At 29.0% G+C, this 27,242-nt stretch overlaps 5 protein-coding genes across 17 annotated transcripts in view; 2 read left to right on the top strand and 3 right to left on the bottom strand.

Moving 5' to 3' along the window:
* Window positions 1-3,023, bottom strand: part of gish (casein kinase I gish) — a 62,110-nt gene extending 59,087 nt beyond the window's left edge. For 5 of the 11 annotated variants that reach the window (XR_011173416.1, XM_069115432.1, XM_069115433.1 and 2 more), the window contains exon 1: window positions 1,639-3,021. Coding sequence is in view for 10 of the 11 variants with exons in the window: in XM_069115432.1 (XP_068971533.1) it covers window positions 1,639-1,864 (226 nt within the window). In the remaining variant the exon portion in view is untranslated. Of the gene's footprint in view, window positions 1-1,638 lie in introns of all 11 variants that reach the window. The other 6 variants (XM_069115435.1, XM_069115438.1, XM_069115440.1 and 3 more) reach the window with 5 other exon arrangements.
* Window positions 3,024-3,186: 163 nt separating this feature from the next.
* On the top strand, window positions 3,187-7,481 carry rha (protein). 2 transcript variants are annotated; one of them, XM_069115413.1, is made up of 11 exons: window positions 3,187-3,677; window positions 3,984-4,131; window positions 4,206-4,461; window positions 4,532-5,206; window positions 5,284-5,585; window positions 5,677-5,920; window positions 5,977-6,097; window positions 6,186-6,289; window positions 6,370-6,651; window positions 6,715-7,043; window positions 7,121-7,481. In XM_069115413.1, exons 1-11 carry the CDS (start codon window positions 3,626-3,628, stop codon window positions 7,449-7,451), a joined length of 2,844 nt encoding a protein of 947 aa, XP_068971514.1. In that variant the 5' UTR covers window positions 3,187-3,625; the 3' UTR covers window positions 7,452-7,481. The 2 variants fall into 2 exon arrangements, with proteins under 2 accessions (XP_068971514.1, XP_068971515.1); XM_069115414.1 differs by lacking the exon at window positions 4,532-5,206.
* On the bottom strand, window positions 7,225-12,372 carry Mat89Ba (nucleolar protein 6 Mat89Ba). The gene is made up of 12 exons (XM_069115409.1): window positions 12,145-12,372; window positions 11,572-12,021; window positions 11,033-11,501; window positions 10,677-10,961; window positions 10,323-10,596; window positions 9,958-10,252; window positions 9,652-9,876; window positions 9,157-9,591; window positions 8,906-9,069; window positions 8,584-8,837; window positions 8,103-8,512; window positions 7,225-8,007 (listed from the first exon to the last, which is right to left on the bottom strand). Exons 1-12 carry the CDS (start codon window positions 12,160-12,162, stop codon window positions 7,762-7,764), a joined length of 3,525 nt encoding a protein of 1,174 aa, XP_068971510.1. The 5' UTR covers window positions 12,163-12,372; the 3' UTR covers window positions 7,225-7,761.
* Window positions 12,373-12,538: 166 nt separating this feature from the next.
* LOC138180990 (putative leucine-rich repeat-containing protein DDB_G0290503) lies at window positions 12,539-21,491 on the bottom strand. Of its 2 annotated transcripts, XM_069115407.1 has the most exons (15): window positions 20,798-21,491; window positions 20,568-20,721; window positions 19,351-19,979; window positions 19,096-19,272; window positions 18,650-19,011; window positions 18,306-18,572; window positions 17,888-18,235; window positions 17,558-17,801; window positions 17,221-17,432; window positions 16,998-17,136; window positions 16,674-16,930; window positions 16,446-16,608; window positions 16,193-16,365; window positions 16,049-16,100; window positions 12,539-15,162 (listed from the first exon to the last, which is right to left on the bottom strand). In XM_069115407.1, the coding sequence occupies exons 1-14, from the start codon at window positions 21,299-21,301 to the stop codon at window positions 16,082-16,084; spliced, it is 3,648 nt and encodes a 1,215-aa protein (XP_068971508.1). In that variant the 5' UTR covers window positions 21,302-21,491; the 3' UTR covers window positions 12,539-15,162; window positions 16,049-16,081. The 2 variants fall into 2 exon arrangements, with proteins under 2 accessions (XP_068971508.1, XP_068971507.1); XM_069115406.1 differs by lacking the exon at window positions 16,049-16,100.
* Window positions 21,492-22,023: 532 nt separating this feature from the next.
* On the top strand, window positions 22,024-26,802 carry Rtf1 (RNA polymerase-associated protein Rtf1). Its single transcript, XM_069114799.1, has 7 exons — window positions 22,024-22,239; window positions 22,654-22,912; window positions 23,001-23,405; window positions 23,475-23,715; window positions 23,795-24,521; window positions 24,607-24,874; window positions 24,977-26,802. Exons 1-7 carry the CDS (start codon window positions 22,159-22,161, stop codon window positions 25,081-25,083), a joined length of 2,088 nt encoding a protein of 695 aa, XP_068970900.1. The 5' UTR covers window positions 22,024-22,158; the 3' UTR covers window positions 25,084-26,802.
* The last annotated feature ends 440 nt before the right edge of the window (window positions 26,803-27,242 follow it).

The following is a 27,242-nucleotide window of genomic DNA, read 5'->3' as shown; positions in this document are numbered from 1 at the left end:
AGCGGTAGCTATCATGAATGCGTGCGAAACGAAAGACAATGAGCAAAAAGTTTATACAAGTTGTTAGAGTTGCAAGCATCGCGACGCACAGTTGGCTCGTCGCGAGGTTATACATAAAACATTTGTACCTGGTAAAATTCAATGTTTATCGAAGGAGCTCGTTTAACCCGAGTCACGTGGCGGAATAGCAAACAAATCGACGAGTCGATTGTTTAACTTCGCACCATCGATAATACTCGATATTTTTTTATAGTTAAAAGCGTGCGAAGATGCATATGCGCATGGTACGTTAATTGGTATGTTAAAGTTCGACCGTTTCGCGGAACGTGCGAGCCGAGCACGTAATAAAATCGTCAGGGAGGCCATGGCGGACATAAACATCTTTATATTCGATGCACACTCTCTTTTAGCATAGATAAAAGATATAAATTTATCGTCGGAGAATTACGTCACGCAGTAAGACCTGAACTTCGGACGATACCGATGCAAGTCGACATTGTCATTGTTGTTAACGCGTTCGCGATAATTTTACGAAAATAAAGTATTGTATAGAAGATGGCAAGTCTGCGCGATTGAGACAAAAATTTGGTAAATTTACTTTCGAACGTCGTGTTTCATATTATGTGTTATTTGTAATTCACACAAGTGGGAATATTTGTGTTTTCGTTGGAATTATTGGTAAGTGGCTAACCTGGGCATTCTTGTACAATTAAATTATTACATTATTAAGAAAATTTTATAAATCACGAGTTACAAGATTTGGTATTGTATTGATAAATTAATAAATTGTCTTGCTTCATGATAATACATTTGGCAATAAAACGAATGGAATTTTAGAAGTAAATTTTATAAATTACAAGATATTCTATTACAAAAGAAAAATCTATCGAGCAAAAGGTCCTTGGTCATACTTTAGTAATAAAAAAATATATTATTACGTTAGAGACTCTGAATGTGTTACTGAAGTAAACAAAATGGAAGATAAACGGAAAATGACGTAATAAGGGAAGAAAGCAAATCTACGTCTATATATTTTGTAAAAAAAATGATCATTAAAAAATCCTGAAAAATGTACCTCTGTAACTTTATAAAACTTCTGTGAAAAATTGCAAATTGGACATTTTAACCGCTGCAAAATAATTCTAGTATTAATTTAAACGATGGCTTTGCACTCGTGGCGTACGCGATTTTTCGAGAACGTAAATGTCGAAAAGATAGAAAGAATACGCGGTGATAGTGCACCGAACAGGATGAAAGATCTCGCGGGCGAGTCGAAGCGAGATCAGCTGAAACGAATTCCATTAAGATCGATCGGAATGAAATGTTACTTCAAGGTTCCGTTCATTCCCGTAACGCGAACCGCTCCAGAAAGGTTAGGAAGGATTTCTTTCTTGCTTACTAACGACAGCACACGGGATGTTCTTTTACGTGGCTCCATTTTGTTCGATGCCATTGAAAAAGTCACTTTCACGCGCGAATATTATCATTGACGGAGACGAACGTTTTAACATGACGTGTGTTATTTATGATCATATATGTAGAACGTACATCGAAAAATAAACGAAAAAATACATATAGAAAGATATGTAATAATAAAGAATATAAAAAAAGAAGAAAGGAAAAGACAATCAAACTCACCGAGTCGAAGTTCTCCAAAGTTGCCAGATCCAATTTTCTTGCCGACACGGAAGTTGGGACCGACCATGAGTACATTAGAGGAGGAGGTGACACTATACCTTGAGGAATACGCGTTGAATCTGGTAGCATTACCGCTACCACGAGAGATCCTCTTGGTCGTTTCCTGTTCGCGTTCAGAGCTACGCGCGAGCTGTAGCTGTGTGTCTCTACCGTCTCTTTTCTGCATGGTGCGAGTGTCCTCTGTCGTGGCAGAGTAATCTGCGACAGTCTGTTTAAACGTGACAGAAAGGGTCGATTGTACGGTAAAAAAAAAACGTTGCCGATGTTAGTCTTGTATTAGTCGAATTAATTATGTAAACGATGCACGGCGTTTAATAGTCGGGGATCGATCCCCATTCTTGACATATTTTCTTCTTTGGTCGTCCCGTTGGATGGCCGCCGATGGAAAATAATAACTCCCAGGGGTTTCCTAAGGAGGAATACACACACGCACGCACACACAAAAGCACACACCGCGTACACGACGCGAGTCGCAGGTGTCACGGTTCGTCGGTCGATGCCTTCAGGGGATCAATCCCCATGCTATCCTAACCTCGAAACGGATTTCGAGAAATGTTTACACTTAAAGACGTAATGAAGAGGGCAGACGAGGAGAACACACACGCGCAAAATACACAACAGCTTTCTATCTCTCTTTCTTTCCTTTTTCTCCCTTCTTCTATCTCTTTCTAAGCGGCTAGTGGTTATCACAGACGGGAGCGAGTGTTCGTCGTGTCGAGGACCCTGGACGATTCCATACCAATTTCGACCTGCCTCTCTTGCCCGGCCGGCCGGGGGGAATAGTCAACGATAAATATCGCGTCTCAGTCAATACGGCGTGCATCGCCGTGACTGTTCTGTCGCACAGGAATACACTCGGAAACCTCCTCCATTACAAACGGCCCTGCCGCGTGCGATCGTGATCGTACTCAATCGTGGCCCGATAGTACCGCGGCCTCACCACCACAGACTCAATTCTGCAGTTAGATTTGGGAGCGCCGCCGAAGCGGCTCTGAACTCTTTTATAGTGACACGCACACTAGCACATGCACTTTGCGAGCTTCGTATGTTCCTTCCTTCTTGCCGAAGGAAAAATCCGCAGCCGTGTCACCAGTATGCCCGATCGGCTATTATATGCCCACACACAAGCCCCGTATTAACTGCAGTCCCCTCCGCAGTCCTTTCGCTCCCCAGGCCTTCCAACAAACTTTTATTTCGGAACTGGTTATACGAATACAATTTATATCCCTACGCTCTACCGTCCACCGATTACACGCACGCTATTTGAAAGACCTGTCGAACGCGGACAAACGATCGCGGACAAGCTTACGCTCCTGTCTCTCGCGCTCGACTCGACATAGGTGAGATTTGTTACGAGGCTGACAGTGCTACCAACTTGAAACGAAATAACGCCGCGTTCCCAACAGTCTATCGACGCCGACGCCCTCTTTTCCAAACTATCTCCATTCTTATACGTCAATAACTTTTAGCCTTTTCTTTACATCTTGCAACTCTTTCACGATTATGACTAATTTTTCTATGTTATGTTTTTTTCTGTATGATTTTGATAAAACAAGTTAAAAATTAATATTTAGTCGGTGTTCAATTTTGTTACCAGACCAATTTGGGCGACTAATTATTTATCTATATTTATATTCAGTGACACTTATATGGCGTTTATTTGAATTTTCAAATAATTTCAAGAGGGCTTTAGCGAATCTAATTTTATGAAGATTTCAATGTTATTAATTGTGTAAATAATACATATTATATAGTTCTGTGTAATTTATAAGCCGTCCGTGAAACATTGACATGATAAATAAAATGTTATGCCATTAAATACCTACGTATCCATAGTAACCAATTCGAATTTTACGGATTCCATTAATTTTCATTAAATATTTGCTCACTTTATACTAATTATTTTTATTTATTATATTATGATGCAATGGAGGAATTAGCAAATTCTGATGTTCGAGTTGTACTGAATATAAAAGAAGGTAAATCTTACGACTGATTACTTGTTAACCTTTTATTTATAAAATCTTTCTTGTGCGAAATAATGTAACATAAAATGATATAGAAATATAGTAGAAAAACTAATTGTTTAATATATTTACTTAAGAATGACTTGTAGTGGATAAAATTCTATAATTTCGCATTATATATCTGCTTTTTTAATATTAATAAATGTATTTCTCTCTGAATTTCAACTTTGTTTTAATTTCAATAATTCCATGATATGACCTAAGCATGTTACTTAATAAAAGTTAGAAGCACTTAACGTTTAATGTTAACAATCTTAGGTAAAGGTTTTGAACAAATTCTGCTACCTACATTAATTGTTGCAACTCTAAATGGACATTCTTTGGAAACTGATATAATAGAGCCAAATTCAAATCCTGAATATGATCATGATTTGGTTTGGGAAGTAGATAAAAACAGATTACGAAAGTATGTATCATATATGATGTTTATTACAAAATACTTTGTAATGTTTGTTATTAAAACAATTTTTAATTTTATAGGATGAGGTCAGGACAAGTTCCATTGAAAATAGAATGCTTTGCTGTTAAAAGTAATGATATCAAAGAAAAATTAGGGTATCTTCTACTTAGTTTAAGATCTGCCCAAGTTTTTGCTAAAAGTGGTATTGATAATGTAAAAGCTAATTGGCATAAACTATCAGGATTAAAAAGTGAACTCAAAATAGATAAACCTGAGTTACTTCTTGCTTTAAGTATCCACGATCTAGAAGCTACATCAGTAAATGCTCAATTAGAGGTAAATCATTTGTTACTTCTAAATAAATGCTTAATAATGATAATGCAAAAATTATGGTATGAAATTACAGTTAAAAAATTTGGAAGAATGTCAGCAAGCAAATGTTCAATCTAATAAAGTAACACCAATTTTGTTACGTGATGAACGTCTTATACAATTAGGTCCACTAGATATTTGTCATGAATTCTTTTTAATGAATATCACTGCTATATCTGCAGCATATGTAGATTCTTTGCTACCAATGAGATATTATACAGATATGAAAAACAATTTATATTTTTGGTGTAAGATATTAGAAAATGATGTATATTTTAATCAAAGTAAAAAAGAGTATGGAGATATTTGGACACTTAATGAAAAAATTGTTATAAGGATCAGAAGTTCATTAAAAGTTTTCAAAGAATATTTACAACTAAAGCCATTTCTGTTTATATATTTAAAATATAAAGATCATATATTAGGTCAATCAGAAGTAAATTTGCAACCATTAATCCCTACTGATAATATTGAAGAATTTCTTAAAATCACTGAAAATAATAGTAGTATTTTAAATCAGCGGTGTTGTTTATGTAAAGCAGAGTTCAATGAAAATAATAAAATAGAATGTAGAGACTCGTATCTCGATTTACAGCTAAAATTGCAATATGTAGGTAAAACAAGTGTAGCAATGGATACTTCAAATGCAATGATCAATGATTTCATCACTCCTAATTCTGTGGAATTAAAGAATATCTTAAGACAAGTAGTAAGCTTTGTTTGGAATAGATGGTAAAGTAGCAATATTTAGAACTAATATTCATTGTATTTAATTGTAATTTTCAGAATTATAGTGAAATAGATTGTCATAGAAATCCTGCTGGTGATTTTAGAAAATATGGAATTCAAATTTTCAATCCCCCAAATGGATGCAATAATATAAATAAACACACTTTAAATTCTGATCTTGTAAGAGATCAACCTGTTAAGGCTACTTATTCACATTCAGTTGACACACTGCTGTGTCAATCTAATATTGATAATTCCTCTAAAAGTGTAGAGGGTTATCACTGTTATTATTTAAATATTTTGTTGATAGCAATAAAGGCAATATCTTCAAAATTAATTATTCCAAATATGGAAATTCGGTACTAATTACTAATGTAACAGTTAAAATTAATATTTTATACTATGAAGGGGATTTCTTTTATTTAAATATATATCTTTTCTTTAATATAGGTTCCATCATCCTAAAACTGAAGTTACTTCATCATTTCATCCAAAGATACTAGCTTCATTAGGCGAAAAAGTAAAATTACAAAATATAGGGTGCAAATTACAATTTATATCAGCAACAGATGAAATTAAACAATTATTGCTAAATTTCCCACCAAAAATTAGTATATATAAAGTGGAAGGAAGTACTAAGACTTGTATATCTGAAAGTAGAATTAATACAAAAGAATTATTTTGTCAAAATAAGGTAATATATTAGAAATTATATTTTACACTTACATACATTAAATAAATGTATTTTAGATGGAGTACCAATACAATATACCATTGTATGATATAGAACATAATAATATTGGCAACTTGGATGTTATGCTAAATTTACAAGATTATGGTCCATATTATAAGATTAAAAAATCCATTCCTAGTAAGTCTTTAATGTACATGATTTTTTATTCATTTGTTTCATCTATGCATGAGAATATAACATTACAAAATATTTGGTTTGGAATTAGATGAAAACTTAGGGCCACCAATCTTAGATGATAGTTTAGCATATAAAATAGTGGATGAGTTAGAGACTTGGAAAGAACGACAGATGGAAATATTTAAAGTTGAGGTAAAATTACATCTAACTATAGAAAAGAAGGTACTTTTATTTTAGATATATATGATCTATCATTCATTTTTATAATTTAGTTAAAAAGGAAGGAAGATCGTCATTTAAATTTACTAAGTCAGGAATGGCAAAAACATAGAGAAAATTTAGAAACAAAACTTGCGTGTAGCGTTGAACAATGTAAAATGCTAGCAAATAGTTTAAATAATGCTACAGAAGACTTAAGAACACGAAGATTGAAAAGCCTTGAAAAAGAAACTAGGTTAATTAAAGCAAACGAAGATTTGCAATGGAGATATGATACAAAATTACACGAGCTTAAAGAGTCATTTCAAATGGTTCAAGAAGAACTTATGACAAAGGTTTATAAACACACTTGCGCCCTTATAAATAAGAATTAAATTATACAATCTTAATATTTTTAGATTGATGCTCTTGAAAAGAGGAAAACAGCTTTAGAAACACAAACTGAACAATTAAGTACTGAAAATGAAAAATTACAATTGCTTGTATCAAAACAGTCTGAAGAGTTGGAAACTTATCAAAAAGGTTCTTTGACGCAAGATCAAACAGCAAATTTATTGCAAGAGTTAAAGACACTTGAAAAAAAATTACAAAATGCACAGGAAAGTAAATCTTTTTTCAAAGAACAATGGGCAAAAGCAGTTCGTGAGATACATCGTATGAAAATGGAACATCAACAAGCTATACAAGTTCAAATTAAAAATAGTAAAGAAGAATTACAAAACTTAGAGTATGTGCAATATGTATATTGGTATAACACGAGCGACATTTAATATGTTCTAAAAATATCTTATTTTTTTTCTTTAGCCTAGAAGAAATATTATCTGCAGATTCTACTGCCTTGACAAATGATCAAATATTGTTAAATGAAATTCAGAAAGAAATTGATGTAATCAAGCCAAAAGCATATCTCATTGAAAAAGACGTTTATTCTCAAGTATTTACACCAAGTTCTGTAGGCTCTAAAATTTCACAAAATGCTAACAAAGGCATATTAAAAAGATCAGATGAACAGGATGAAAGATTGCAAGCATTAGTTGAGGAACGTGATTCCCTTTTAAAAACAGGGAGTTATACAATTGACGATACAGTTATTATGAAATTAAATAATGAAATCAGATCTTTAATGATGAAGTAATTCTTTTATATAAACTATACCTTAAAATATTTCAATATCATAGTACAATATAAAATACTTTATGATCATTTTTATATGTATATATATACACACATATATATTTATTGAAATAAATGTATTTTATATAATTGGTTTTTATCTATATTCATGTTTAATTATGGTTTCATAATTAAATTATTTTGTACGCAAAATAATTATTTTTATACAAGATAAGAAAGTTGATACTAGACAATTATATCATAAAACAATAATATAAAAAACAAAGCTTTACTTTAAAATGTATATTACAATATATTTATACTAGAAGAAATCAAGTTAAAGAAAATTTTTTAGATCGAACATCTATCGCTTCTACAAGACCCTTTCCAAGAACATAAAAATCTTGTATGATTGCCGAAATATTTAAAGCTAGTTCATTATTATTATTACATTTTCTGCCACTTATATTTGAAACCTTGAGATCCTTGATTTCTAGCGCAGAGGGTCTCAATAAAACTCCAATTACTGTACCACCATAGGTATCATGGAAAAATAAGGCAAATTCATTATAACCATTCTAAAAAAAAATATGAAAAGAAAAATATTGATGATTAAAAAATCAAACTATATAGTAAATATTAATATTATATGAAATATTACTTAAAAACTTACCCTGAGATCTTCTAGAAAATGTTGTACAGGATCAAAACCTACAATTGGTATCTTTTGGGCTGAATGATGTTTATATGGGTGCCATTCAACAATTGGACATGGATCATTAACATCAATTGCTTGTAACCTTCTAGGTACCATACACGGTTTTAGGTAAATCAAACAATCATATTCTGTAAGTGGTGGCCTAAATAAGGGCTTGAAATCTAACAGAACTTTTGTAAAAAATTGTTGTTCATATAACTTTATACATTGTCTAGCCAGCATTGTAATACGATTCAAAATTAGAGTAGATGGTGCTTTTTTAGTCCATAATGATCTCTGTTGATCATAAGGAGTAGAGATAAATAGTGGTGGTAAAGAATCACGAGATGATCCAAAAAGCGTTTCCACGGCAATTATTTCGTCTTCTATATTTAAAAATGATATTATAAACAGGAATAATACATTGACAATTTTTAGTATCAAAATAAATACTTACTAGACATTTCATTGTTGAAATTTACTATAACAGGATCTGTATTCCAATGACCCTTTGCAAAACTTTCTAAGAGTCTCAAGAATGCTATTTGAGGCATTTGAGGAGGTCTGTATGGTGCAGGCATTAAATACATTGAAGCTACAAGTAGTTCAACTACTATATCTGGCATATGAGAATTATCTAATAGCTGAGCGGATAACCAACGTTTTGCCAAACAGCATGCAAGTCCAAAGGATGGTTGTTGATTATGTAAGCTACCATATAAATAATATCATATTACTAAGTTAAAGCATAATAATTTTTTAAGATAAATCAACCTTACCCATGTAAAGCACTAGTTAGCTTTGGTAATTCAAATAGCTTATTTTCTAATTCGATTGATTTTTCGTTATCTTTATATTGTATAACTCCATCCTCAGTTATTTGCTGTTTCAAGCAACTAACTTCTTTTGGATGTGCCACTCTTAACCGAAACACAAATCCATCCTAACAAAAAATGACTACTTTTTAACGAATCATCTATGTTTAATATTACTTTTCTTTGTTGAAGAAATAATATTTAAAAATAATAACCTTATATACATCGATATGTGAAAAGTTTGCTTCTGTCGTTAACTTATATTGTTTTCTGAGGCATTCTGCAATTTGTATGTGAAAAGCGGCTTTTGTATTTCTAAGAGCTTCTAACTCATCTGGCCACTTTCCACTAGTTGATAATTGCAAGCTCACATCAAGTGGACAAACATATTTAGGTGCTGCAGTTATATTTCTTGATAATGTCAAACCCTTTTTAGATTTCTTAATAAGTTGATTATCAGGTTGATAAACCGTTGCAAGTGGTGGGAAAACGTCCGTATATCGAAAAACTGCGCTAGATCCTTGTACCCCATGTATTGATAAGGGAATGTCTGTAAGAGACATTAAATCTTTCTCAAGTTGATTGAATACTTTTATTACTCTCAGTGCTGCTTCTTCTCCCGTTCCATAAGCGAAATGCGTTATTTTTACCTAAATGAAACAAAATATTTAATATATTTTTATAAATAAAAATGTATTGAAAATGATTACCTTTCGCAATTGTAAAAGTTCTTCCATTTCACCCGCAATATATATAAATTTATTTTTAAGTATACCTAATTTTTTTCTTAGTAAAAATGTTACGATTTTTTTACATATTAATCTTTTTCCTGATAATGTTTTGCCTTTCGACCAAACTACTGCTTCTCGAGTAGTTCCATCTTGAAATCGCCGTAACTCTGATTTTTCACCCCAAAAATTTCTAAATTCAATGGCCTAGAATATGAAACTTATTATATCATACACACATAGAAAAAGAAGTAATAATATCCATTAATATTTAAAAAGCTTACATACTTCTGGTAAATTTGCTTCAGGTCCTTTGTCAACAATATTAAAACAGTACTCTGGGTTTAATTCTAACCCAATAAAAATCTTCCCAATATTATCAGAATTATTCTCTGTAGATTCCCATTCCGAACTTTCATTTGGTAATACACAAATTTGATGTACTCTATTTGCCAGTCCTTCTTTAAGAGTATTACAAAGAATTTTTATTGCTTGGGCTCGATAATTGGGACCATAATCTAGTTTATCTTTGTCACTTGAATTAACATTTACTAGATTTCTTAACATTTTAGCACCTTTAAACCTATACATTTTTTTAATTTTATTGTTTAATTAATCAATTACATATTTTGATAAGCTGTAAAAATAATTACCATATAAAATGATCAAATGCCATATAAAATGGTACTTTTTTCATGAAAAGTGATTGGAAACTGTTTGCATGTGCATTGTCCAAATGATTTAAGGAAAGTTCTGCTTCTTTTTGTACCCATCTATATGTAGCTTTAGACAGATCTGCAGTAATATTATAGTAACCAGTGCTATCCAAAAATACACAATCATAATACTCATGATATTTCAAAATTCTATCTTTACTCTCTTCATTTTGATTCGTACTTACTCCAGATTCACACCAATCAATGTGTACTGATAAAATAAGTGATGTCAGTTAATAGCAATAAAAGTATCAAACCTATCAATATTTATACTTAAAGAATGTTACATACTTAAATAATTCCACACATTTCTGACTATTTGATAACTGCTCATAAATGTGTTTAACTTTTTTATGGATAACAAATATAGAATAAGCATTGTTATGATATGTCCATTAAAAGCTGCATAGCCTTTTAATAATTCACGTTGAGTTAACCATATTTTCAATAAAATAATGCCATCTCTTATATTTGGATATTCTCTTATTACTTTCATATTCTCTGCATGTATTTTCATAATTAAATCACGAAGAATTATTGAATTATAATGTGGTGTTGGCACAAAATTCTCTGCAACTATAATTATAAAAATATGATTATTGTACAGTATAAGTAAAAAAAGTAAGAAGAGAAAATTAGAAACATACTATTTTTGGTCTCTCCAAAAAACCATTGAGGTCTAACATTATTCTTTTCTGGTAAAAATCTACTTAGTCTAAAACTTCCTTCTTGAGCTGATATATGTATCAATACATTAATTTTGGTACCTAATTTTCCACTTGGTACAATTTTTAAAACTGGCTTTAAAGTGTCATTCATAAATCTCTTGCTTTCTGCAATATCATCAGTAATATTAGATGCTATGTATGCTAAATATATCATTTTCTTTTTTATATATCTGTAGTTTAGGTAATCTTGTTTTTGGAACATCTTGGCAGGCATTTCAATCATTATATCTACAGTGATATTTGAACCAACTGCAGCTTCAAATACATAAGATCCTATAATAGAAATATCTGTTGGCTTAAGAAATTTAAATATTCCTTTTGCTACTTTTGGTACATTAAGCTTTGAAATATGCATGTTCAATTTTTTCCCTAGTTCCTCATCTGAAAGCTACAAATATAAATTATGAATTACATAACAGCTCTGTTTCAAAGTTTTCTGGTTAAATAGATCTACATACTTCATATTCTTCTGTTTCCTTTATGGATTCAATAGTCCCTTTAAACTTTTTAAACCAAATATCAAACAAATTTTTATATTTATCCTTAAGTCTAACTGCATTTAACATTTCGTCTATTTGTAGTCTAAATAAATTGGAATGAAATAAATTTTCTGTCTCCCTAAGTTGATTTAGTTCTTCAGCAGTTGGTGGTTTGTATAAATCATTGTCTAATTTTCTTTTCTTTTTTAATAAAATGTCTGCAGAATCATTGGTAACCTTTGTTCTTTTTCTGTCAGATACCAAGAGAAAATTTCCTCCTTTATTAATATCTTTGATCTTTTCCACTTCTTCATTTTCTTCACTTTCTTCATTTTCATAGTCTTTGTCTTCATCAATTTCATCATTAGAATGATGATCATTTTCAAACGCCAAATTGCCAGAATGATTTAAAAAGTCATTTATATTTGCCTAAGATACATAAGTTTATATATTTTATTCAGTTGCTTAATGTTCTTGAAATGTTATGACGTTAAATGTATAAATATTTTAGGTTATATGAATATTGCTATATTTCTTTTCATAAATACTTACCTTGTAAGGTGTTTTCATATTTATCTTCCAATTTTTTAATAACTGTTATTGTAATATAATGTATAATATAATATTAATATAATATAAAAGATTAATCCAAAATGTTTAAGAAAATATTTCACACGCTCACTTGGTAGTTTCAAACCTCGTTGGTCCACGTGAGTGGATTTACTTTTGTTACTATTAGTACCATCTTTGATTCACCGTACATACTAAATAGCCAATACTGCAATATCGACGTTTTTAAATTTCCAAATTAGATACAAACGACGATATATATTTATAACTAATCATTCCATTAAGTGAAATGTAGATTTATATCAATTATTAACAATAATCTTTATAAAAAAATAAATGATTAAAATGCCTTTTCATGAATAGATTAATACGTTATTCTTCTGGTATTTATTTTTATATACTTATCAAACATGTCAAGATATAATACATTTTAAGTTACTAATTATTATTGTTGTTACATCATGGGCAACGCGCACATTACAAAAAACAAATAATACATATTTTAAAAATTATACAAAATAATTAACAATCAGATCAAACTCATATTCATTGTTGATTAATAACTATAGAAAAATATATCATATTTGCTATATTGTACGAATATATATGTATACATGTGTTATGTCGACAAAATACTCTGGAACTAGTCATTATAAACTGAAATTAGCAAAATGCAAATTTAATGAAATGTACCTAAACATTATATATATGGCATACTAGATATACAAGTTGTATTGCCATTAGAAAAGAGAGAACTTTTTCATAGATCTTTTTTATTTGCCAAAAAGTTAATAACAAGAGAAATTATTATTCAGTTATGAAGTAACAAAATATTATTCTTGTTCCTTGAATTATAAAATCAAATAACAGAAGACTGATCATTAATTTTGTACAAGAAATAATGTAATAGTTTCATGGAATAACAATGATCTTCACTATGGAAGCCCACTTTTATTTAAAGGAAGAACATGCGTGAAAGAAGATATTTGTCTTAAAACAAGATGTCATGATACTATGCACATGCATCACTATACATATCTATAATAACATGTTATTAAAAATTTGTATGTAAACATATAATTTCGTAACGTAAAAGTTATTTTGCACCATTTTTGGAAGAGTTGATCGTGCACGAAGATTTAACGCCATTATATACATAGATACGTATATGAAAGATGTACTGCTGAATTCAATTATATTTACTCCATATTTGTTTGCACTATGAATTATTTAACATTTTATGATTGAGTAGATAGGTGAGATTTTGAAACTGAATGAGACAAATCTCATACAATTAGCACCTTGTTAGATTATTAGATAAAATATACAACAATCATAATCATAATAATGTGCAGAGATACAATTATTATTAATGAAATCATTTAAATATTAATTTTCAATAAAAATAAATATTACATTTTGTTGAACAATGATTTGCTTGCTCTAAATCAATCATAAGTTTTAATATGTTTTACTGCATAATTTTTATGAAAATATACAATATGCAATTTTCAGGAAATTGGAACAATTTGACATTTTTCCAAGTGCCGGAATACATATATTTTAAATGAAAAAGATTACATTTGTTTAAAAAAATTATGCAGTAAAAATATAATACAATTAATAATAACTAAAAAAAGTATGCAAAAGCTAATTTTCTTTTAATATTGTAAAAATCTGACATAGCTGGTAAATTTATAATAAAGCTGCATAATCAAATAATGTAAACTTTTGAACAAGTACATATTAAAAATTTCTTAGACAGTGTTATCAATATACATTAATGAGCTTGATACCATTTCTAGATTATACAGATCAATATCAGTGCATTGATCGCATTAATTTTATTAAGCGAATATGCATGATATATTTGTTTCAGTAATAAGTTCAAACAATTTCCTAATATATATACAATTAATACAAGAGCATACAATTAAATTAGTCAATAACAAAACATAATACTTTAATAGATGTGTACTATTATCTTAAAGCATATTCTGATCACATTAATTGTTAAATTATCGAATGTAAAAATTATAATAATTCATTGCACCTTTTCAGAGCAAATAGTATTGTTTTCTTTTCATGTATATCAATATTTTTACTGAAACACAGAGAGAGCTTATATATATTAATTAATAATATATGGAAGTCTTTTCCTATTTTTCAAGCAGTACGTATAATTTTATGTTTATTAGAAACTAATAATTTAGCAGTATGTGTAACGATGATTCCAATAACACGCAAGAGGATATTTAATTATAATGAACTAGAGAGCACGCAATATTACTAAAAATTTGTTTAGAAATTCAACAGGATACTTAATACAATAAAATATAGTTAACATATTGAATACTAAAATGCAAAGATATCAATCTTTATACCATTATGTGATTGGTCCAATTATATACATGATCTTTTTCTATTTAGTATTTATCATTTTTAGGCCCTAACATTGGAACTACAATATTTTCCATACCACAAATTCCAGAGGATTTCAGCATATTAATTTTTTATCCATAGAGTATTTGCCTTTTAAACACAAAATCAAAATTTATATTACGACAAAAAAACTAAAGCATGAGAATGTTGGCATATAAATATTATGCAGGTATGCATCAATTTTGTTGAACATTAATACTTCAACTTAGAATAGTACTGATAGCCATATAGATCTATAGATTCTTAATGTTAAAAGTTGCAAAAAATAGAATCTTTTAATATAGAAAAGATTTTTTTAACATTCTCCTTCAGATAATATAATTTCAAATGTATAGAACTATTCATAGAGCAATTCTGTAAGAACCGATCCTCTCTTCTTAGTCTTTATATACATTAATATAGTTGAAGGTTTTATAATTACGTTCATTTATATATTATTAATAACTTGACCTCTAATAGAGTGTAGCTTCATCTGCAGATATAGCCAATTCTTCATCACTCCAATCACTAACTCCAAATCCTGAAGATCCATGAAAACTGCGTGATCTTGCAACATTGCTAAAAACAAAGCAAATGGTGTTTTTCCTATCTCTAATATATGAAGAAAGAACCAGTAAATTATATTATTGTATACAGCAATGTTTTAACATGCTAGTGCTTTATAACCTATATAATGTGAAACACTGTAGAAACTGTAATTTTACACAGAAATTTCTATAAAAGTTCATAGATATAATTAATTTCATTAATTTAATTCTTTCATAGTTATTTTTTCTTTTAATTTTTTCATTCAGAAATTTTTGAACAAATACTTGAAATATTGAACAAATATTGAGAGAAATATTGGATATGAAGAAATTGTGCATAGATAAAAATTTTTCAATACGTTTGGTTCTTTCTTGAATCATGCAAGTAAAACAAATTAATAAATAACACATTAATCTAGCTGTATTGCATTAATAAGCCACAACAAACTATTCTGAAATTTCTGATTTGCACACTCATAAAAATGATACTTATGTATGTATATTGGTTTACTTTCTAGCAATCTTGTATACAAATAACATTATTTTAGTAAAAATAACCACTTTTTGCAGCTTCCACTAAAAAAAACAATTATGAAATGATCTTACAAAGTAAACAATGAATAATATGGATTTTTCTAATGTATACAAGATTAAAACTTTATATAATGTATATAATAAAAATAATATATGTATATCTCGTGTAAGTTTTATATTAAATTATAACATATCCATAGTATTCACATATTAATGGTGTATTGTAGATGAACTGATGTAAACAATAAACAATACAAAAAAGCAGCATTATTGCAATAGGATTTTCTTAAGAGGTTATGAAAAAAAAACATTGAATGTCACATTTTTTTAGTATATCCCTTAAAAAAATCTACATTGCAAAATCAAACAAGTCATTTCCGTACCACTTGCTTGTATCGATGGTCTCTATCATTAGATTATCGATCGCTATCGGTCCTACCAACATAGTGAAATAATTACTTCTTACATTAACTGAATAAAATGTTTTCATATGAATTTTAATTTAAAAATGATAAACAATTGCTTACCTTGGAGAAAGATTGGGATTTGTATTTTTCTTAACCAAACCTGCTTTCCTTCTCCCTTCCATTGCCGCTTTCATAGGATCATAACTTTTACGACGTTTCCAATTTTGCATTTCAACTTCTCTTGCATTTGGCATGGCGGGCTTCTTTGTTTCTTTTGGTTTTATCTTAGATCCCTGTAATAAAAGAAATACTCAAGACTATGTGAAGATTACATACTATACATACGTACATGTTTTATGTAAAAGATACATACAGTATTCGTAGTTCTATTTGATCTCATACTAAAACGTCCAGAATCAGTCCTACTTATGTTTGAAACAGATTCAGATTTTCGAGTATCTGATGTAACTGGTTTATTTTTATTTATATTTCCTGGTAACTTTGTTGGTTGCAGGTCTAATCTTGCTCTGCGTAAACTGTAAAGAATTTTTTAAAATATGTGTAATAATAATATCCATGAATTATATTTATAGATTTTTACCTAAATGCTCGATTATATTTAGTGTTTGAAATAGCACTTTGTGCATTCGGATGACGATCGTCGCTGCTTTCTGTGTCACTAGGTTGGTGTAATGTTTTTGATATACTTTTATGTAAACTATGACTAGTATCTTCATCGCTATCATTATCTGAGTCTACTAAAGGTGAGTGGCAGACTGTGATACGAGCAGACATAGCTGACATTACATTTTGTGTTGTTTGTAAATAATATGATGTTTCTACATCACTATCACTTTCCTATGTATAAAAAATTTAGTTATTATTTATAAAATTTCGTAAAAAAAATATGTTTATATATATTTACCAATTGTGGACTGCATGGTGGAGGTACTTGATTGTCATTCTGAGCAATGCTTAATTCGTTGTCAGACCATTCATTAGCTAATGAAAGAGCACCACCTGTCCCATGAAAACTTGCTGATCGTAATACAGAATTGTCATGACTAAAAATATATTAGACAAATCAGAATAGAACAGAATTACATTCTGTAAATATTTGTGATATTATAACTTCAATATATACGTACTTTCCCGAACTATCTTCTGTACTGTGATGTTTCTTTGAATTGTCTATTAATTTTTTTCTACCTTCAGCAGCTGCTTTCATTGGATCATAGCTTTTTCTTCTTTTCCAATTTTGGAATTCTACTTCCTTTGATGTCAATGTTGAATTACTTCTACCAGATTTCTTTTGATCTTTACTTGCTTTTTGTATAGGTCGTTGTGTAGTAGAGGCATGCTATAAAATATTTTAAGTTACTACTAATTATATAATTACATCTAACTCCAATAATTTTTAAAAATTTAGAAGAACTAAGATAAAGTATATGAAAAGTAAAACATTGACAAATCTGAAACACTTACCTGAGATGATTTTGGTGCTCTCATACTAAGTCTTGTACTATCAGTTCTTGATATCGATGCAGCTCTTGGTTTTATAGGTTCTGATTTCTTTACAGATTCTTTATTGTGTACATTCACGATACTTGTACGACTTCGATGATAATTTTGCTGTTTATTTATAGGTGTTGGTTTTACTTCACTTTGTGCTCGTCTACGTCTTTCTTCGGGAGTTGTATTTGGAGTTGTATCAGATTCACAACTTAATCTATGCATTGTACAGCATAATAATAAATACATTATGTCAATGTTAAATTTATTACTTATATTATATTGCATATGTTTTTTAAATACCTTGCTCTTCTTATACTGAAAGCTCGATTTAATTTAATTCCAGAAGAAACTGAGCCTAATGAAGATTTTGCTTGCTGTTCGCCAGTTTCACTGCTACTGTCTGAAGCAGCAAGATATCTTCCTGCTAAAGATGCTCTATCAATATCACTACTATTAAAGCTACTGCGACGAGATGACTGGCTTTGTGATTTTATATTTCTAATATTTGCATTGCTACATGATCTTTGGATATTTAAATTACGTTTAAGATTTGGACTATTTTGGAGAACACTATCTGTTGTTGTATTAAAGCCAACATTTCCTTCGTGATAATTTGCAGTACTATTTGATTTTCTTAACATATATGGACTAAAAATATAAAAACAATATAATTAATACATATTAATATATAAATATATAAATGAATTTTTTGGCATACCTATTTTCGACACATGTAAAATATCCAATATTTTTGGCTTGTGGAGAAGATTTTGTCAAATGCTTGGTTCTTTCCAATACTGGAGAGTTTACAATTTGAGTGACAGTTTTGCGAGTTACAATTGGACTGTTTGTTAATTTTGGTGTGGATGGTCTTAGGCGATTTAAAATTGTATTATTTGAGTATTTAATTTCATCATCTTGATAATATTTCGTACTACTTCTTTTGGACGTATTACTGTCTGTTGTATTAGATGTATAATCCCTCCTACATTACAAAAGATCAAATTACAAGAATTATTTAAATTACATTTTTTACATATAAATGATTTCTTTATTTTTTACCTGTCCAAGGAACTACTTCGTCTTCCTAAATGAAGGGAAGTAAACTCTTTGGACGGACTACTTAATTCAGCATTTGTATCTTCAGTCTTTGATTTACTTGAACTTATATATTTGCGGATACTTCTCCTACTTTCGTTGGTATTAATTCTTCTAAAAAGAGATTCAGATAAACTTCCTCTTCTGGCCAAAACCCCATGTACTGGTGTTCTTTGTGAACTTTGTGGAGGTGTATTATAACTGTTACTGGTATCATCGTCTGACTCTCCACCAGAATCAATAGGTATATGTTGATTTGAAATTAAACCAATTCTTTCTTTTATTCGTAAATATGATTCTGCATCTAAACTACTGTCACTTTGTTCCTAAAAATATTTATCATTATGTATGCTTGTATGTACATCACATGTACAGTCTAAATATTAATACAGTTAATGAATATTTTATACATTGCGGCTACGAGCGAGTCGTTGCGATCTGCTATGAATAGGAGATGGTATTTTGGAAGGACTTAGTGGAGGAGTACGACCAGTTGGCCCACCAATTGCTGGTGGTAGTGAATTATGTTCTGCTACCTGAGTGGCCCATTCAGATATCCACGTGTTATTATCTCTTGAAATACTCATCTTTAAAATAAACAATATTTTATATACTATCAAAGAACAATTATCATAATTATAATAAACAATGTATAATTGACATACTTTAAAACTATGAATACATGCTTCATTGCTGTCTTCTTCAGTTAAAACACCAACACTAAATATCTTATCAATATCCATTCTTGCTTTTTCCTCATCTGTATAATCTTTATGAATTGTATATGTTCCTGCTTCACTAACTGCTTCATCTGATCCTCCATCAACGTTACTAACATTGAAGACATCTATATCTGTTTCAGCTAGATCATCTGGGTTTACTTCCATTGTATAGCTGACACTAGATAAATTGGATCCCTTAACGCTTATGGTTTTATTTCTAACATAATTTATGTTAGACACTTTTTCAGATACATTGTCAGATGAATGTTCATATTCATCATCTTGATCAATATTCTTTGTATATAATTTTTCAGCATCATCATCATAATTGTTTACTTGAATTCTACTTAAATCATTTATAGTAGCAGATTTTTGTGGTACCCAATATGATGTTGCATTTGTTTTCTCTGTATAACCAAGTTCCAGTGAGAGATTCTTATAAGGAAGTTTAGGTTGTTTTGATTGTTCAAAAGATTTACTCATTGTATCTTGTTTATTTTGAAAATTAGATACTTTTACATTAGATTCAGACTTTTTTAAAGCATGTGATGGTTTTAAAAATGATTTTGAACCTAAAAATAAGGTGATATAATTACAAAAAAATATAAAACTCAGTAATAAATTACAATTGCAAAACAGTAAAAATATAAAAAACAATATTAATATTATAGACAACTAAAATCTTTTAATCTAGTATAATATAACGTTTTAATATCATATGTGATATTATAATCATTATGTTGCCAGCCTATATACTGTGAACATATCGAAAGTACTTGAGAAGAATATTAAAAAGCATAGTAAAGATGACTTCATCATGACTCATACATTACAAATATAGTCTTCCATTATATTCAATTTGCTATTCAAAAGGAATTGTTTTCCAATCATGATAAAAATTTAAACACTTTCGACACTATATAATAAATACATGTTTATATTACACAAAATAATTAAATTATGCTAATAATTAATGAAACTCCCCTATATATTATTATTAAAGCATAAAATGTATATTTGTAAAGAAAATTAATTACTCATTTTCACAATTATTACCATATATTATATTAAAAAAACACTTTTCAAAGATAAAATTTATAAAACTTGCTACAAATTTAATTTTCCAACATTTAAATATGACTTTAACGTAATGAAATTACCTAATTGTTTCAGTTTCTCTGATAATTGATCTGTTTTTCGCTTTGTGTCATCCTCACTACTGAAATAGCCTTCAGAATGTGTACTAGAAACTTTTTGTTTTTGCATTAAGTTTGAAGAAACTAAAGTGCCAGGCTTTTTTGTATTTATTTCTACCTAAAAATTGAATTTACTTTATGCATATTTTAAGATACTTTAATTTTTTATATGTTTTTATACAGAATATACTTACCTTAGATGTAGACAAATTTCTTTTATGTCTAGCATTATATCTTTCAAATAAATTTTGATATTTAGTTGTATCAATTTCCTTATTGCCAAAATCAATTGTGAAAGCTAATGGAGCTTGAGATACATAACCATCAGTAGAGTTTTCTGATGTTACTTCTACTTGTTCAGTCTTACAATCATCTTTTAGAACCTTCTCATCTTGTAACAATTCTTTTTCTTTATCTTCATCGCTTTTTTCTTCTTCCTCTTCATTTGTGGACACTAGGTTATCTCCTAAATTTTTCGCGTAAATTTGAGAATTTTCAAATTGTGCGTATATAATAGTATCATCACGTTTCTCGCTATCAATCGTTATATTTTTAAGGGAAGACAATGAATCTTCGACATCTTTAATATTTTCGTTGTCTTTTTGAATATCGTCATTAAATTCCATTGAATTGTTTGCCGAAAGTTGAGTGTCAATCTCTTTGGATGTGTTCTTTTCTACTTCCATATTCACAGCCATTGAACATTCCAGTTTTAAACATCCGTAATTAGAATGGTCACGTTCTCTACGACACTACTATCTATTACAATTAATTTATAAATGCCACTCCTATAATTACATCTCACTGCTTCACTGTAACGTCATATAAAATCCAATATAGTATAAAATTTTTCTGACACATCGACACAGGTGCATCTATTATACGCCATTGACGGCAAAAAGTGTCAACATTCATAATTACCAATGTACGGAAGGAAATGTTACCAAAATGAAACTATTATGTGACTTCTCGTAGTGGAAGTTTTAGCGCGGTACATATGAATTGTAAACAGTGCAAAATAATTAATTAATTAATTAATTAAGTAAAATTTACATTTATACATAACATTTTTTTTAAATTATTCAAAACTGATTAATTTATTAAGATTTAATTATTTGAAAGTTTTAATTTATTTTAAATGTTTAAAGTATAATTATGCGGGCATGAACAATGTGTTTTAGTACTCCAAGGATAACAACCCCGTTCAAATTTCCAATTGACTATACAAGAAAACTATGCCATCTCCGAACTCGTTACAGAGATTTATATTATCCTTAATTATATAAAAGAAATATTACGATAGCGATACTTCATTTTTCTGTATAAATAAATAATGTATGTATAAATAATGTATATGTATAATAACGTATAAAACCAGGTTGATGAAATGACGTGCTGCGTGCTATACACTATACGCTACTATATCAGTGTTAATGTATAACGTCTTTGGTTCTACGCGGTCTTCCTAGTTTATTGTATCTTGCATGACGTTAGATTTATCCTTGTTAGGAGGGCGTGCAATTTTCACGATCTCCATTTGCATATTTTCGTGATAATGCCAAAAAGGAAGAATCAGGCTCTTATAGATTCTGATAGTAGTGGCAGTGCATCAGAAAGTGGCTCGGACTTGGATAATGTAAATGATATAACCTTACATAAAAATCTCATATTGTATATCTTCTGTTTTACACATATAGTTAACTTCTAACATATCGAAAATTGATCAAATCAAGTTTAATAGTAATATATACTGTCTTAAAATACCTTCTGTACCTTTGAGACATATTATAAAAAGAATAAACAAGCAAAATTTACTTTACATAACCTGTTAGCTACTCAAATAGTTCATTTTTAATTTATAAAAATTTACACTATTTTATGCTTAAATAGGAAAGAATGTATATACATTCTAGTTTTTATAGTAATCATAAATATTTTGTATGTCATATATTTAACAAATTATTCTTTTTATGAAAAACAATTGAATTCTAATTTTGAACTTTTATATATATATATATATATATGTGTGTGTGTGTGTGATTTGAATCAGGACTTATTATCTCTCGCCAAAAAAAAGAAAGGCAAAGCCCAAGATGATTCTCAGTCTAATGAAGAAACTAGCACTACTAGAAAAGATAATAAACATGATTCAGATACATCAGATTCAGATGATGATTGGGGTGCAAAAACTGGTAAAACTAAAAAGAAGAAAGTGCCAACTAAAAGAAGTAAACGTAAAATGACAAAGTCTAGTAGTGAAGAAAGTGCCAGTGAAATAGAGCCCGAAAAGATCTCTGAACCAGAAGAAGGTAATTAGCTGAAATCAGCACCAATATTAATATTTTGTAAAATTATTTTATAATTCTATAGCATTATAGAATAACTTTATATTTTCAGGTGAGGTTTCAGATTCGGATGCCAGTGTTTCTGACTCTAGCCAAGAAGAATTTAACGATGGTTATGACGATAAATTAATGGGAGATGCTGAGGATCAAGCAAGACTTGCCCAAATGACAGAAAAAGAACGTGAACAAGAAATTTTTAAACGTATTGAACAACGTGAAATCATGAAAACAAGATTTGAGATTGAAAAAAAATTGAGAATGGCTAAAAAACAAGAATTAAAAAAACAAAAGGAATCAAGGAAGAAAGAAAAGAGTGCAGAGGAAAAGAAAGTTGACAGAGCCCCAGATCCTAAAGAACGAAGCAAAGATCGTAAAAAGACAATAGAAGAAAAACAAGATAAAAAGTTCCATGCAATGTCTCTTCTAAAAGCAAGACGAGAAGAGAAAAAAGAAAGAGGTAAAATATTAAATAAAAAATTATTGTTTATTAAACTTAGATATATTTTATCTCTCTTTTCTTATTTAGAGGAAAAAGAAAAACAAAGGATAGAACAGCAGCAACAGCAATCAAAGGATATTGAAGAAGAAGAATTAGAAGATGACCATAAAGGAGGAGCAAACAAAACAAAACTTAAAGCATCTGATATTTATTCTGATGATAGTGGTTCATCAGATAGTGGTGAAGAAGAAGAAACTACTAAACCATCGTCTCATCGCAGATCATCTTCAAGTGATAGTAGGGATACTGATTCTGATACTGATAAAAAGTTGGTGACACTAAATCTTTTTTTCAAAAGCATTAGTTGAAGTTTAATGATATTAATAATCAAATGTATTACTTTACAGGTCTATTACCAGTAATAAAGCCAAACCGAAGAAACCAATATATGTCAGTACCAAGGAAGATCTCAACAAAATTAGATTGTCTCGTCATAAAATGGAAAGATTTGTACATCTACCTTTCTTTGATAGAGTGGTACAAGGTTGTTTTGTTAGAATTGGCATTGGAAACAATAATGGAAAACCAGTATATAGGGTAGCTGAAATTAGTGGTGTATGTGAAACAGGAAAAATCTATCAACTTGGTGGAACTAGAACAAATAAAGGATTGAAACTAAGACATGGAGCTCAAGAACGGGTATTTAGATTAGAGTTTGTGTCAAACCAAGAGTTTACTGAATCTGAATTTTTCAAATGGAAAGAAACTTGTGCTTTGCAAGGAATATCAATGCCAACTTTTGAAGAAGTTGAACAAAAATTAAAAGACATTAAAGAAGCTTTAGTATACGAATTCAAAGAAGAAGATATAGAAAAAATAGTCCGGGAAAAGGAAAGATTTAAACAAACTCCATATAACTATGCAATGAAGAAAGCGCAACTTATGCGTGAAAGAGATGCAGCTAATTGTAGAGGGGATGACGAAACTGCCAGTCGGCTTAACCAAGAATTGAGTGAACTTGAAGAACGTGCTTCCGAACTTGATAAAATGCGCACTGCAACAATATCTAGCATATCTTACATTAATGATCGTAACCGAAAGAAAAATGTTGAAGAAGCTGAAAAAGCAATCATGGTAAATTAATAACACAAATTGTAGAATATAAAATTATTAAAGTATAATAATTTTATTAATCTAATATGTATTTTTTATATAATAGGAAGAAATTAAAGCCAATAAGGGTAAAAAAGTTGATGATCCATTCACTAGGAGAAGTACTAAACCAAGAATGGTTTTTAAACCAGAAGATGAGGAAATATCGTCTACCGCTCTAGTAAATGATAAAGCAAGTCCTCAACAAACTGAAGTAGTAGCAGTATCTAACGAAAAAGAAAATAGTCAAGAAACAAAGAAGAAACAAAGTACTGAAGATTTATTTAATGCTCACGACTTTGATATCACAATAGACTTAGAGGTACCAATTCCAAGTAAGTCCTACAAAAAATTCGTTTTATGTCTTTTTGTCAGTAAAAATTTAAGGTAGTTTAGTGTAAAATATAAGTACGTGTTATTTCTGCTTTTTTTTTTAGATAATCCCGTTAGTGTATTGCCGAAACCTATTAGTAATATCAAAGATACTGGACCTCGACGATCTTTAAATTTGGAAGATTATAAGAAAAAACGAGGGCTAATCTAACGTTTTATTAGCTTTAGAAGTAAAAAAAATGAGTCCTTGATGATCTGATTAATTCTGAAAACAAGGATGAAGTTTTGTAACAGTTGACTGAGAAACTAGCTTATGTATAGTTCTCGTATAACATTATTTTTTTGTTATAAATAATGATTCCTTTTTTATAGAAAGAATATAGATGGTTTCTACCATATTATTCTATTTAGAAAGACATAATTATTGTATTCTTTACTAAAGGATGCATTTCATTGTTCGTTAAAACATTTTTTTTTTTTAACATTATTAATAAGTACTTAACAAAAGAGTATTACAATTTGAATCATTTAAGGACCTCATAACTGCATTTGTTTTCCTCTCTCAATAATACATCATTTTTTACCTTTTAACTAAAGTAATTTGACTCGTTCTCTTTTAGAGAGGAAATAAACTCAATATTGAAAATTAATAATTAATAATTTTCTAATACAAATATTGAATAGATAATTTTAATAACAAAAATCGCTATGGATCATAAATATCTCAATCATGATTTGCGTATATTAATATGTGACATTTTCCTATGTTCTGTATGTTAAAATAAACATTAATAAGCGACCACTTGGCGATAAGAAAAATACAAAAATTTATACGAATTTGAATTGGTTTCTAATTATGTTTATGATGATCAATTGCTTTATATGAGAACATTATGAAGACTATCATACGTATAGATATTTTTTTATTCTCTGCAGTGTTCTAATACTGAAACTGCAAACTACTGCCAATATAATTTGGCTACACAAGCTTCAAAATATGGTTTACTACAAAAATTTGTAAATATTCTCTAAACGATTCAAATAATTTAAATTGCTAAATTCTTATATATATACATATATACATATATACATATATATATTTCTGTACGAAATAAGGATAAAAGAATATTTTTAGATGTATACTTTTCTTATGTCTAGTTAATCTGATTATTGTTAACTTTAATCTATTAAATTTGATAGATACATAACAAATGTATTATCGTATAATATGATTTTTATTGATACTAGAATGATTAGGTATCTTGCTGCATCTTCTGTCCATAATATTGCTCGTTAGACATAATCATGAAGTTGATATCTTGAATAAATAAAAATTTGATACTTTGTGTTAAAGAATATCCATCTTTTTGTAATTATGCACTATTAATTAAGAAAATAGATTAATTGAAAGAAAACTAATTTTAAGGGACAAATTTTTATATTTCATGTATTTATTTCAAAATAAATGTTACTGTACAAAATTTTATTTATCCAAGATGTCAAAAATTATTTAATATAATTTATCAAATTCAAAAATAATTATATAATCTGATAAACTATAACATATATGAATATCAAGTATTAATTAGAATCACTACTCTACTATCCAAACAGAGCATGTTTGCTTTTATCCAAAAATCTGCCAAAATTGTACATATATGTACCTAAACAGTACTATTAAAAAATTTTAGAAAAATTTTCATTTTTATTTATGTAAGGAAAATCATACAATTTACATTTTTGGAAACAATCACAACTTACTTAAATTGTGTGTCAAGTAGAACAAATTTTAAAAATTTATGTTTGCTTATTCAAAGTATATTAAAAATTAAACTGAGATACTATGTTCATAAAAAAATACTCAGTTTTTATATTAGACACAATAAGTTATAAATTAAATTTTTATATACAATTAATGACTAGACTAAATTAAGATATATTTCAATTATTCCTATATGAAATGTTTAATTCAATATAGACTGCTTCAGTATTCCTTTATTTATAATTTGTTATGTTTATATATTATAATCTTGTTTATTATTTTAATTATATTATGTATTATAAATTATAATAATCTAAGATTTTTTAATTATATCAAAAATCTTTATATGTCATTTAATTTATCAATCTTTAAATGTATTTCATATGCTTTTAAACTGTATGATTGGCAACAATATTGTAATAACATACATGTATATGTATAAATGTACTTACATTTCTTCAACCAGGTACTTCATATAGTATTTAATTGTATTTTTGGTGTATCAAGACATATATACTATCTAAGAAAAGTATATTTATGTTAATATTATAATTTATTAATTTCTGTGCTTCAAATAATCAAATAATGTCATTTCTTAAACATAAATA

The sequence above is a fragment of the Bombus flavifrons genome, chromosome 6 (assembly GCF_040668555.2).
Source record: "Bombus flavifrons isolate JBK064 chromosome 6, iyBomFlav1_principal, whole genome shotgun sequence".
In the NCBI taxonomy this organism is placed as follows: Eukaryota; Metazoa; Arthropoda; class Insecta; order Hymenoptera; family Apidae; genus Bombus; species Bombus flavifrons.
The sequence above is the reverse complement of the archived record's forward strand: the minus strand, read 5'-3'. Positions and strand labels throughout refer to the sequence as shown.